Source organism: Pinus tabuliformis, chromosome 3_2 (genome assembly GCF_031772625.1).
Source record: "Pinus tabuliformis cultivar Carrire ecotype Pingquan chromosome 3_2, CPIR1, whole genome shotgun sequence".
NCBI lineage: Eukaryota > Viridiplantae > Streptophyta > Pinopsida > Pinales > Pinaceae > Pinus > Pinus tabuliformis.
Genome location: NC_142302.1, coordinates 269,179,257 through 269,193,839, shown reverse-complemented (window position 1 = coordinate 269,193,839; position 14,583 = coordinate 269,179,257). Strand labels below are relative to the sequence as shown.

The window sequence follows — 14,583 nt, the reverse complement described above, 5'->3', positions numbered from 1 at the left end:
AAATCATTGACTCAAACAAAGCGACCTATCGTTAGATTTACACAGTAAGATATGAAAGAGGCATTTTGCACTAATAGACCTCTAATTTTACGGCAATGGATGAAGATAACCTAGATATAAGCCCCACTACTAACAAAGCAAACAATGAAAGAAGCAATTGACAACTGTGATGGTATGATACTACGAACCTGTTGACTTAATTTTAACATTAACTCATTTATTATGTCTTAGAGATTCATAACAATTTATCTTTCTTGTAGAGCATATGAACAAGTCAATAGAATTTTTGTCTAGAATTTCTAAAGACTTTGAACAGATATTGATATTTGATTCTTAGGTTAGACCTTTCAGGATGTACCAGCTACAATCTCCAGACTTCACTCTTTGGTGATAAGGATATTGCACTAGAATAATGTTTTCTCAAATAATTTTATCAGCTTCTAGCCTTTCGGAGAAAAATGTCATCACAAAGGCCAAAGTAAGAAAAATTATGCTTATTTCTTTCAGTAATGAAATTGCCCATCTATAAAAGATGAAAAGATCTCAAGAGAAGAATCCAAAATATTGATGATAATCGGTAGACATACATACGTCATTTGCCAAAGTCCAAACAAAACGGGGAAGACGGTCCATGTCAGGAGTATATTGGTCGAGCACCAGTGGAAGGCTATGCAGGTTTCCTTGCTTATCAATTCTAATACCAAAATATTCCGCTAACAGTTCAGCCTTCTTTTCAAGAAGTTGCATGTTCAACTGAATAAACACAAACAGGAAATGTCTCATTAATAATTCTAGTAGATGATCATTGAAGAAAGAGCTAGCAGCTTTACATATAACTATAAATATATCAGATAACCCAAGCTATAAATGCAGCTTTACATATAACTATAAATATATCAGATAACCCAAGCTATAAATGCAGCTTTACATAACCATGTCCATCTCTAATCAGTCAAACAAGTTGAAAGAAACAGTGAACTTGGAACAGGATCACAAAAGTATGCTATAAATCATTAATGAGACTGAATGGAGATGTTCAAATTATTCATTGAAGATATACAACTACATAATTCAGCTTTCTAATCTCAGAAATACAAAATCTAAACTCAAAAAAATATAAAAGTAATACAACCAACTTCTCAATAAGTTAAGAAATGTATAAAATGGAAAAAAAGTTAAAACAGTGTATTTAAAAAAATAATTTCCCAATGGTTTATTTAATTATATGTAAGGACATGGGGATTTCCTCATCACCTTTGCAATCTCGTCTTTTGGACCATCACTTTCCTGCCACAATCCTGCTTGCTCCTCTTCATCGAGGGCAATCATAAGCAATTCAAAAACAGAAGCAGGATTACTAAGTTGTATAGCATTAAAATGAGCAAATCGTCGCACAGCCTGCTGATACATAAGCTCCCTACTGCATCACCAAACATAATGTCATATAAATATCATGGGTCCCATGCAAAAGAAAGTAGTACTCTTGGTGAATACTTATCATGTTATCCAACATTTAACCAAGAAAAAACAATAATAAAGAATTTAATTAAAAAAAAGGAAAACAAATTAATGGAATTACAATAAGGCCAATAAAACATAGTTTGAAATGACATATACTTGAATAAAATCATCGATTACAGAAAATCATGAACTACAAAAACAGGAAATAAAAAAGATTTAAATACTTTTGGAATGTCATGGACTTTATGTCCATGTGATCCAATTTAACTTCTTGGTAAACTAGTATCGGGACTAGAAAGCTAATGCAAATCGATAATGTTATCATGATTGCAATACAAATCCAATCTATGTAAATTCTTAGGTTGTCAATAGTGGAAGTATGAACCAGGGTTGTCAAGCCAGATTTTTGTTCAAGTTCAGACAAACGTTAGAGGTCACATTAATGTTTAAACCAGTGTTATTGGAACTGGATAGGAACTGATGGAACTGGCCGGTTCGACCGGTTTGGGGGTCAAAACAGTCTGGCTCGAGGTTTGGAACTGGAACCAGCCTTTTTTTCTCCGAGCCAGCTGGTTTTGTAACGAACCGGCTGGTTTTGTACCGAACCAGTAACTGCCATACAATGTGACCAAGGACGTTCCAACCGCAATTTTTTAAAAAGGAAACAAGAAATTTTGAGTGGGGCAGCCTAGTAGTCAAGCCTGTCATACTATTGCTATGCAATTAATGGTAATATTAAATTTTTAAAGTCAAAGGATGAAAATGAAATATAATCTTAAAGTTTTACCATTACCATTGGCATTAATTGACTCAAGATATTTGAGAGTGGTTCTGACTGCAGTGGATTTCATATCGAGAAAGTAGAATTTTAGATCTCATTCAAAATTCAGCAGACTTAACAGTTTTCAAGACTTTAGGATTGGGGGGATTGCAACGTGTCCACTGGATTACGTTGTGTATGAGGGTATTGAACTAACATTTAATCAAGAGCAACAAGACCTCCATGTACCTTGGTGTTAGTGGCATTCATTGTTGATCTCCTCTAACATGACCCTAGTAAAAATGTACCCATCATTCAAACAAAATCTCAATTCGACATGTGAAGTTTTTTCTATCTTATTTTAATGATTAAAGAGTGATATTGATGATGAAAATCCCAATATAGACAATGATTTTGATGATAAGTAGGTATTTTCTTGTAGCATGATTTTTTTTTACACTAGAGGCCATCTAGAGACTCTTTGTTGATGTACTTTTGGTTTAGAAATTGCACTAAGTGTTATTTTGGTTATAAGGACTCTTATTTGTTAAAAAATGAGAAATTTTGCATATTTGTACATGAATGGTTTGGATTCATATGGATGCACACGAATATATATGTTTTTCTTTAAAATTTGAATGTTTTATGTGTTTTTGGTCAACCAGTTTTTTGGTCCCATTTTTTACTGGTTTCGGTCCAACTTGTAGAAAATTTGAATGATCTGCACCATTACCTAGTTTACAAATTTTGCATGTGTTTATCAAGTCCAACCCACATGTTTTGGCACGCTGATATAAATATTTCATGCATTCATTTGAAACATTAAAGAGTGCTTCTACTATCTAATTTTGCAAAACTGAAACTAGAAAAATAACAAGCTCACACAATTTAGACACTAGAATTTTTGGTCAACTTGACCCTGTAAAAACCCCAGTGGGGAAAACCAGTCTTCTAAGAAGGCTTTATTTGCTTGAGAAAAAATTAATGAAAGTACATATTACATAATACTTATATCTTCCCTGCATGCTGCATCTTAGAGGTTCCTTTATCACTGAATTTCTGGACTGATATTTATCCTCGCAGTCTACCTCCTTCAGCGAAAAACACAGACTCTCATCACAGCTCCTTCACTGCATGAATGGACTCACAAAACAGTGACATTATCAGCCTTTAAATCTGTGTTCCGTCAACAGAAGATGTGTTGCTCCAACTCAACAAAAGCAAGGCTGAAATTTTCGGGACACAAAAAAAGCAGGCCGAGATTTTCACTCCACAGCCCGAATTTTTCGCTGAGCATACACTGAAAACAATGACCCGAAATTTTCGCTAAGATGGCCTGAAAATTTCAGGAATCGAATGGCTGAATGAAGAGGGCTTTTCTGAGCTGCCTGAATGTTATTACAAACTGTCTCCAAGCCTGAATCATACCCAGAACAAGCAGTAATTAATTCTCAGACTTCTACCTGGAGATTTGAACTCCCGTCCAGCATAAACTCAGCCTCCTAGTGATTTGAGTCCCTGTGGTAGAAGTATTTGTAACAAATAAGGTTCGTATATGCAGCAATAATCTTCAGAATACTTCGAAAACAAGAACATCCATTGTAGGACAAGTAATTGTATATTGAATATTATATAAAAGAATTGATGAGATGATTACAAATGAGGGTGAGGGCCTGCTTACATAGCTTAGGCAGGTACCTCTTCATTACTAACTATTTAGTTAATTAATCATTAATTATAATTATTATTGCTTACATTATTTTCTATTATTCTACTATAAATTATATTCATAACATTATCTTCCTCTTCAAATAGCTTTGTCCTCAAAGCTTAATGATGAAAGGGCTTGATCTCTTTTCTTGTTTCGAATATCTTCTCATACCAGAACTTTTATCTTCGTTGACACAAGTTGATATGATCCTCTAAGTGATAAACAAAATTGTCGGACTGAGAATGGATCTGACCTCCTAGATTGATATTTTGTGGGATCTTCCAATCACTGGAAATTTGCAATGAATTGTTATCATATGACTGGATTCTGCAAACTTCGGTATTCCTTGGAACATAAATATGCCGCTTTCATTCTGAATAGTTCAATATGTAGACTAACTTAGTTGTCTACTTTTGTGATTCGGATGTCGATAAGGAGTTCTTGTGGTTTGATCTTGCCCTAATTTGTTTGTGGTGATTTCTTGTTTTATTGGGGGTATCTGATTTCTTTTAGGTCCAGAAATTGCTTGATTATTTGTGGGATCTTCACTTGAAATTTTTGTTGTTTGGACTGCAACTTTGGAGTAAATCTTCACTTCCACTGATTTATCATCTTCTTGAGATGTGATATTGACTGGATCAGTATTTGTTCCTTTATCTTTGAATTGGACTGTCACGACTGGAGACTTCAACACTTCTTCTTGAGTAAGTTGTTCTAATTTGTTATTTAGCAACTTCTTGTCATTTTTAAGCTTCTTTATTTGCACAACAAGGCTTTGATTATCATTCCTAAGACGTGAAAGTTCATCAGTTTTTGAATCGTTGACTTGTCCTTAGTGTCCTTCTCTTTATCTTTTGTACTTTTGATTTGTTCTAACAGCTTTTGATTCAGGTCTTTTAAGTGCAATTTTTCTTTCTCTTTCTTTGATAGATTCTCGTTGAATTTCTTCTCGAGACACTCTTATTCTTCTTCTAATTTTTTCCTTATAATTTTGGAATTCTTGACCTTCTCAAGTATTTTTTTACTATGATCTCTTAGACGCCAAATTTCTTTTACTTTCTATTGATTCTTCATAAAATCGATAAATCGATTTTCGAGATCTTAATATTTATTTTCCAATGCTTCGCTCTTTTGTAGTAGTTTTGTGTGTTCTTCCTTTAATCTTTTTATTTGCATATACTCATTATATTGATGTTCTTCTACACTAAATAATCTTCCACATGCGGGACAACTTAATTTGCAATTTTTTTGAATATATGTATATCCAATTTCATCTAGACAAAATGGACATTTAGTCCAAAATGTTGACTTATATGTGGAACTATATATAAATTTGATAACTTTAACCAATGTTGCAGGAAGCATCCCCCCCCGGTTCTAAGGCCTGAAGCGCATCCCATGCGCATTCATATAGGAAGCGTCCCCGGAAGCACACTTCCAGAATTCGGAAGCGCGCTTTCGCCTATTTTGGACGCTTCCGCCTGTTTTGGACGCTTAGTAGATATATTCACAATTTACTACTTTTGTCATAGATTACTCATTAGACTTGTAGGCTTGTGAATTTGAATTTTGAACCTTTTTTGTCTTGGCAGTGACCAAGTGACAGATTTTGTAAACATTATTATTTGAATTTTGGACATGACAATTGTTGACAGTTGCTCACTTGCTAGATAAATCATAATATGCTCTATGTTTTATGTTTTATAATATGCTTAAATGTTTTATGTTTTATAATATGCTTAAAAATTTGATGTATGTTTGTAATTGCTAGAACATAGATGGTTGGTGTACATACCAGTAACTACAATGGAATCATGGATGCCATATCTATCTTGATTTATGCAAAAATATGCATGTTTTCATGTCTTCTACAACTAATTTGGTATTTGGGATGTTTATTTTGAGTATAAATGCAAAAAATATAAATAAATATATATATATATATATATAGCAGACGCTTCACTTCCTAGATTTTTGGAAAATGACGCTTCCGCGTCCCAGCTTCCAAAAAACGTCTCTGCTTCGTGCAACATTGACTTGAACTAATACTTTTATATTTTTTTTTATTTTTTTACTTTAATAATGCTTTTCCTTTTTAAAATAATAAATAAACTTTCCCTTCTTCAATACCCTTTTTCGGTCTGATAATACCTTTCCTTTTAAACCTTCCTTGATATACCACTTAACTATCTCGGTAGTAAGTTTATTATTATTTTATTATCTTTAATTTAATATATATTTATATATCTTGAACAAAACTTTGGAAGATAATAAAAAATTTCCTTTTAACCATTCAAAAACGTTCTTCCTTCAATCAATAGAGACCTTACCCCGCAAGGTCAGATCCATTAGTCCAAGCTTCTCTCTGAAGATTAAGAACTTCCCATTTAGCAAAGCCTTGGTCAGGATGTCTATTTGTTGATTTGGGGTAGCATCGGATGTGCTCTAGCCATGAAAATTGGTGGAGAGGCTAAAGCACATAAGATCTCCAAGACCCATAAATGGTTTGGACAGATTGTACCCAGTTTGGGAGATATTAAAATAATTAATATTTTTAATGGAGTTCCTAAGTCTAAACTTAGGAAAAATAAAATATTAATGGGTATTAATATAAAACTAGGTTAGAAGGTTCCAAAAGTCATGGATCAAGCCAAATCTAATCTTAGTTGTTGATTAGAGATGTAATCTCGACCGTTGAAGGACCAACTAGAAAAGTATAAGAAGAGGCTTGAGGGTCAATTGGAAGATACACCAGAGTGAACAGTCATTTATTTTGCTAGAGCAGGGTTGCTAAGCAAAGTTGAATCAATCATCAGCAGCGAGGGGCAGTGAGTACAAGGCAGAGAGGTAGAGACAATACTGGGAGACCAACACAGAAGCAGAGAGAGCGAGAGCAGCAGCCAGTCCAGGCTACACAGATCCCTGCAGAGATAGCCCAGAGGCAGAGGTATTGTGTCATCCACATAGAGGGACTGCATCATCCATGCAGAGGTTGTTGGAGTGACGCAGAGGGTCCCAAAAGCTGCGCAGTGCCTCAGAGCACTGACGAAGAGGGTCCTGGGGCTAACGCAAGGTAGTAGGAGGCTGACGCAGAGGCCAACAGCGCCAGCGCTGAGCTTCAGTTGTGCTGGAGAGGGTTACGTGGGACAAGTTTTCTAAATACCTGTTTCCGAATATAGAGGTATTTCTACCGTGTATTTTTCTCTGTCGAGTGAGTCGGTTAGGCACCCTGTTGTACTCAGAAAGACTGCATAATAATATAATGCTCAAAATAGCTGCACCAGTTTTCCCACATTGGCTTTTTCCGGGGAAATTTGTCCAAAAATAACGGTGTCACTTGTGTGCTTGTTTTCTTTCAGTTGATGATCTGTAGATGTTATGACTGTATTGTGTTTATTTCGATATTTAAATGTTTTAAATAACTTGTTCAGAATTTACAAGTAGAAGAAATAAACCAGCGGAATACAAATTAATTTTCTAACGAATAGACTTAGAAAATTCAACATAGTATCAGAGTGTGGTTGCAGATCACAGGAAAGCTGAAGGCATCAACTACGCAGAGCATTTGCAGCAGATTCGGCTATCCTGAGTGATAGAGCTGATCCTTGCAAAAAGCGACAGAGGAAGGAGTGACGTAGAGGGGTTGTGTCATCAGTCTGGGCCAGAGAAAAGCCAGCGCAGAGGCTGAGGAACCCAGAATTAGGCTCACGCAGAACTATGCAGAGGCCAGTACGGCTGACACAGTTGACTGAGGGAGTTGTTTTGCCGGTGTCGGGGTTACGCAGAGCCTAGAGGGTCAGTCCTTCAGTTGTTGGGGCATAGGAGGCTGTGGGTAGTTTGCGGAGCAAAGCTGGTGTGGTACTGTGGTCAGAACAGTACCTAACAGGGCAAGACCAAGGTAGAGGAAGTTGCTGCCGAGGCAAATTTCTAGCCAAGGAATCCAAATCAGTGTTGCAGTTGCACAAGCGATCGGAGAGGGACAACTTGACGTTGGCAGAAGGATTTCCAGGAGGGAAATCGAGACTCAGAGGGAGTCCAGAAGAGAACTTCCAGACAGGAAGTAGAGAGACTCAGCAGGAGTCAAACCGAGAACTTCCAGACTAGAAGTAGAGATACTCAGCAAGAGTCGAAGAGAGGACTTCTAGGAGCGAAGTAGAGAGACTCGAAGGAGTTGACAGAAGAGTAGTGAGATGGCCGTGAATGGGCTGAGAGATCAGGATAGGCTGGAAGGAGCGTCCAACTTTGTGGTCTGGAAGGCTAGGATCTTGTCCATTCTAGATAGACATAGTATCAAGGGCTTCGCCTTGAGAGTGATGTCTATCCCAGTTGACCCGGTAGCTAATGAAAGGTACGAGGAGGCAATGGCTAAGGCGAATTGCATCATCCTTGATAGGGTCAAGGATCATGTGGTCCAACATATTGCCGAGAAGGAAACAGCAAAGGAGATGTGGGACACTTTGAAGACATTGTACCAGCATACTTTCGTGCAGAGGAAGATGCTCCTAGAGAATCAACTAAGGTCATACCAGATGCAGAAGGGAGAGCAAATAGATCTCTTCCTCGGTCGGTTGAAGAAGATTTGTGACCAACTGACTTCCATAGAGGCCATGCCAGATCAGGAGTTGATGGTAAGGGCCGCACTTAGCGCAATCTCCAAGGAGTGGGAGATATTTGTCCAGAGCATACTAGGCAAGGTGAGTCTTCCAGATTGGGAAGAATTGTGGGGGGCTCATTCTCAAGAGGAGATCAGACAGCTAACCAAGACGAGAGGTAGCAGCAAAGGAGTCTAGATCAAGAAGGAAGAGGAAGAGGATGCGGCTCTAGCATCTGCGGAAAAGCAGGAGAAGAGGAAGAAGGACCTCTCCAAGGTCAAGTGCTTCCATTGTGGGGAACTGGGTCACTATGTGAACCAGTGTCCGAGGAAGAAGAACAAGGGAGAGGCTTCTGACTCGAAGGCAGCACCAGCGAAGGCGGATAAAGAAGTCGAGGAGGATGACGATTGTACCATGAGTGCTCATGTGCCACTTGAGAAGAATTGAGGAGACAATCGAGCTATAGTCAAGAGGACTGCAGGCGATGAGGGGCAAGATCCTTGAGATACCCAACCTCTTGGATTATACCTTGCTACGGGAGCCCCGAAGAGGAGTAGCAGGACTAGCAGATGTAGGTAGAGACAGATGTGGATGAAGTGGCAGAGAGTGATATAGTGCAGGAGTCCCCGAGCAGTGCGAGCCTAGCAGGCTGCAACAGTGCGAGAGGCACGATAGTGTTGCAATAGTGCAGGATGGCACAGAGAGGTTTGCAATAGTGCAATATGCAGAGAGTTCTTGCAACAGCATAGAGGTCAGTAGAGGGAGCACTTGTTAGCGACAGAGGGAGCTTCAGCATCGGGAGTGTTTCTAGCCTGACAGGGATGTCAAAATTTGAGTGGATCAGTTACTTACTTCTCAGTAATTGAGTTGCAATGCAGTAGCATGATGCAACATGATGAGAGGGGCATGCAGTGTAGATGCAGTGTTGGGAGGATGGACCAGCAGCAACACGGATGCAAAGGGAGTTGTCGTACAGATGCAGCAGTGGCAATGGCAGGGCCATGGGCAGCAGTACAAGATGCAACATTGCAGAGGATGTTGGGCGAGGAGGCCTAGCATCAACACAAGTACCGGTACCAGATAATCAGAGTGATGCTCAATGTGGAGTATTACTAGAGCACAGTCATCGCTAAGAGGGAGTGTTGATTTGGGGTAGCATCAGATGTGCTCTAGCCATAAAAATTGGTGGAGAGGCTAAACCACATGAGATCTCCAAGACCCATAAATGGTTTGGACAGATTGTACCCGGTTTGGGAGATATTAAAATAATTAATATTTTTAATGGAGTTCCTATGTCTAAACTTAGGAAAAAAAAAATATTAATGGGTATTAATATAAAACTAGGTTAGAAGGTTCCAAAAGTCATGGATCAAGCCAAATCTAATCTTAGCCAATGATTAGAGATGTAATCTCAGTCGTTGAAGGACCAACGAGAAAAGTATAAGAAGAGGCTTGAGAGTCAATTGGAAGATACACCAAAGTGATCAATCATTCATTTTGCGAGAGCGGGGTTGCTAAGCAAAGTTGAATCAGTGATCAGCAGCGAGGGGCAGTGAGTACGAGGCAGAGACGCAGAGACAATACTGCGAGACCAGCGCAGAAGCAGAGAAAGCGAGAGCAGTATAGCCAGTCCAGGCTACACAGAACCCAGCAGAGACAACGTAGAGGCAGAGGGACTGTGTCATCCACGCAGAGGGACTGCGTCATCCACACATAGGCTACTAGCGTGACACAGAGGGTCCCAGAAGCTACGCAGTGCCTCAGAGTGTTGAGGCAAAGGGTCTTGGGGCTGACAAAGGTTAGCAAGAGGTTGACGCAAAGGCCAGAGGGGCCAGCACTGAGCTTCAATTGTGCCGGAGAGGGTTTCGTGGGACATGTTTTATAAATACCTGTTTCTGAATATAGAGGTATTGCTACCGTGTATTTCTCTCTGTCGAGTGAGCCGATTAGGCACCCTATTGTACTCAGAAAGACTGCATAATAATATAACCCTTAGAATAGCTGCACCGGTTTTCCTGCATTGGGTTTTTCCAGGGACATTTGTCCAAAAATAACGGTGTCACTTGTGTGCTTGTTTTCTTTCAATTGATGATCTGTAGATGTTGTCACTGTATTGTGTTTATTTCGGTATTTAAATGTTTTAAACAACTTGTTCAGAATTTACAAGTAGAAGAAATAAACCAGCAGAATACAGATTAATTTTCTAACGGATAGACTTAGAAAATTCAACACTATTATCTGCTCATCAACCAAAATATGATGGAGTCTCACGGCTCCTCTTTCCACCATGTCTCGTATATAGTGATACATGATCTCAATATGCTTGGACTTGTCATGAAGCATGAGATTCTCTGCTAATCGGATCCCACTCTTGTTGTCGCAATATATCACTGACGTATCCAGGACCTGCTCAAACAGCTCTCCAAAGAGCTTCCTCAACCAAATTGCCTCGTAGCTAACCATGCTAGCAGCAATATACTCTGCCTCACCTATACTCAATGCCACAGATTTATGCTTCTTGCTCATCCAAGATATCATGGAAGACCCCAAACTAAAGCAACATCCTGATGCGCTCTTCCTGTCAATAAAATTTTTGGCCCAGTCAACATCAGTGTATCCATGACGCCTCACATCTCCAGAAATATATCTCAAACCTAGATTAATTGTCCCATGCAAATATCTCAGCACGTGCTTGGCAGCAACCCAATGTGCATGAAGAGAATCAAGTCATGAACTAACTCAAAGTGTTAACTACAAAACATATGTCGCCACGTGTTCACAAAGAATATTAATGCCCCAATCAACTACCGGAACTCAGAGGGATTCGCCAAGTCATGTCCAGCAACATCTCCACATAACGTCTTGAGGTTCATTTCCATCGAAGTGGCCAGGGACCTTTCTAATAGTTTCACAACATATTTTCCTTGAGAAAGGAAAACCTCACCAGGGCTTTGCCACACTTCTAATTCCAAGAAGTAATGCATCAAACCAAGATCCTTCATTTCAAACTCAGAGGCGAGCTCCCTCTTACACACGAGCATCAGAGTCTTAAGACCTGTCAAGAATAAATCGCCAACACATAAAACTAGAATCAAAGCCATACCTTTGACCACTTTGAAGTAGAGGTTTGGACCAAAATTGCTTCTCGTGAATCCAAGCTTCCCCAGGTAACCATCAATGCGGGTATATCAGGGTTTGGGGCTTGCTTCAAATAATATAATGCTTTCTTCAACTTGCAAACATGAGTCTTCATGCTGTTCACTTCAAATCCCTGAGGTTGTTCAACATATACTTCTTCTTGGAGTATGCCATGAAGAAACACAATCTTTACATCCACATGGTGAAAGGTTCATCCTTGACTTGTAACAAGGGCAACAATACAACAAATAGTAGTGTATTGGGAAACTAGTGCAAAGATGTCATCATAATCTTCCCCCTCTTTCTTGGAGAAACCTTTAGCCACGAACCTTGGTTATATTTCTCAATACTCCCATCAACTCCATGCTTGATCTTGTATAGCTATTTTGAAGTCACAATAGACTTTCATTTAGGTCTCAAAACAACATCCCATACATCATTCTTCATAACAGATTCATACTCTTTGGTCATAGCTATTGAAGAATCTAAGGCAAGATGACATTAATGATTCTTCTAACTATGGCAACTGCTTGTGATGTCTTTTCACTTATTATGATGATCTTCTTCTTGTTATTATTATAGTGTGTTTTTCAATCATCAAACAACGACCAAAACAAAAAGATCAACAAGATACCAGTACACAAGATGTAGGCTCCAAGCTAGGGAAAAACCTCTCCTCTTGAGAGGAAAACCCTTCAATCTCTTCTTATAGATTCTCTAATGACGAATACCAAGACCCTTGACCAACACTGAAGCTCTTCCAAGACCAAGATCATCTTCTCAAGAATGTGCTTGCTTCACTGCTTTCCAAACCCAGCAAAATCTCTTCCGGCAACACTACTTAAACCTCCAACCACAGCTTTTCGACCCTAATTGTAGATCTGCAACTTCAATCCCCAGCAACAGCTTCTACTTCGCACGTGTGGACTAGAACTGCTTCTTCTTTGCCTGCAGCTACCTCGCTTGACCTAATTTGTCTTCTAAACCTAGAAGGGGACTTTGTCGGCCCTTCCTTCAGCTCTTTTTCACCAAATCGAACCTCCACAATGAAACCCTGGCGAAAAGCTACAGAATTTCAGCCCTCTTCTTCACACATGTGGAGAGAAAGAGAGAGAGAGAGGAACCCAAAACACTTATTCTCCTTCTTCTGCCTTCTTCGCTTTCCCTTTTCTGCATCTTCCTTCGCATAAGAGAGATAGGAATGAATGTGTCCAAATGACGTAGAACTGTCTTCTATATATAGGTTTTCTAGGGGTACGAATTCTAGCTTCTAGGCCAACTTGGTCTTGGAAGCCTCAGTGAAATACAAAAATAATTCTTTTTACAATTTACAAGATACCCGATGGGGTCTTCATATTATGACAATGTCCCTATTTGACTTCTTGACCTAGGACAATCCTAGAAGTACTTTCAATTAGTGCTTGACCTATAAAATAAATTTCTTGGGCAAAGAAACCCAAGCTCAATAATAATAATAATCATTTTTCTTTCTTTTACAAAATACAAAAATCAAAAGTACATTTCATATTTATGAAGACCGAACCTCGTTACACTTTCTTCAACACTCCCTCTTAACTAGGGAGGTATTCATAAATGGTACACGGCTATTCTCAATACTGAAGAGATCTCGTAAGAAGAGTCTGACTAGTAATCCATCTGTATAGCATCACTATAACAAACATTGTCACATAGTAAGGCCTTGACTAACGTGCTCTATCTCTCAATAGATTAGAGCACAATGTTGGCGAGAGCAATGATTATAGACACCTTCGTCATTGTCTCTCAAGGTATATACCCACACGGGTGTTCACCGAGTATGACCTAGGACTATTCTTAGCTTGGGTCCCCAGCCCTCAAAGAATATCGGTCCTCTTGCCTAGTCTTATCTTGGATGTCCTAACACATCCTCAAAGAGTATCGGATGCCAGATGATTACTCAATCCTCCATTCTTTCTTCCAAAATGAAGACAAGAATGATGTGTCTATCTCTCCTCTCAACTAGGGAAGATATGTCAACCAATCCAAGCTTGTTTCTAAAATACACAAGCTTCTTATTGGGAAGAGATTTTGTCAAAATATAAGCAATTTGATCATCGGTAGGGACTCCAGCTTCAATACACCATCTTGTACCAACTTTCGAATGTAGTGGTACTTGTTGTTTATGTGCTTTGTCTTTCCATGAAATATCGGGTCCTTAGATAATGTTATACAGCTGGGATTATCACAATGTATTATGGTAGGATCCAATGGTCCTACAAACAGATCAGATAACATCTTCCTTAACCAAACTACTTCCCTACTCACTTAACACGCTGCAATGTACTCGTCCTCAACACTACTCAAAGCCAATGTCTCTTCCTTTCTGCTCATCTAAGAGACCATGGAGGATCCCAAGCTCAAACATACTCCTGTAGTGCTTCTTCCATCCTTCTCGCTGCTTCACCAATCAGAATCAGTAAATCCTTCAAGATGAACATCTTTTCCCTTTTCATACTTCAGGCAGTAATGGACAGTTCCCTACAGATATCTCAATATATGCTTGGAAGCTATCCAATGATCACGTCTCGGCTCCATTTGAAATTGACTGAGAACATTTACTACAAAACATATGCCTAGCCGAGTATTCACCAAATACATCAGGGAGCCAATTAGTTGTCTATACTTAGTAGGATCCACTGCACTGGATTCAGAATTCCTTAACATTTTCAAGTTTGTGATCATCGGAGTTGTCATGGGTTTGCATTCCATCATATCAAACCTTTTCAATAGCTCTGTTGGACACCTAATCCTAAAGGGTTAGTGTGGAAGCCGAAAAGACTAAGCAGTCCAAGAGACCTTGGGATCTGAATCCCAAGAGTCACGTATTGTACTATAAATATGTATCTTATGTTAATAAAAAATTGAACTCACTGATTTATCTT

General features: G+C 39.0%; 1 protein-coding gene across 4 annotated transcripts in view; it reads right to left on the bottom strand.

The window, feature by feature from the left end:
* The window catches only part of MLH1 (MUTL-homolog 1), a 503,175-nt gene that overhangs the window by 178,008 nt on the left and 310,584 nt on the right, over positions 1 to 14,583 (bottom strand). The window contains exons 12-13 of one of the 4 annotated variants that reach the window (XM_089416226.1): positions 1,255 to 1,420; positions 588 to 753 (exon numbers count right to left, since the gene is read on the bottom strand). In XM_089416226.1, coding sequence (XP_089272352.1) covers positions 588 to 753; positions 1,255 to 1,420 — 332 coding nt within the window. The remainder of the gene's footprint in view (positions 1 to 587; positions 754 to 1,254; positions 1,421 to 14,583) is intronic. The other 3 variants (XM_089416223.1, XM_089416224.1, XM_089416225.1) reach the window with 3 other exon arrangements.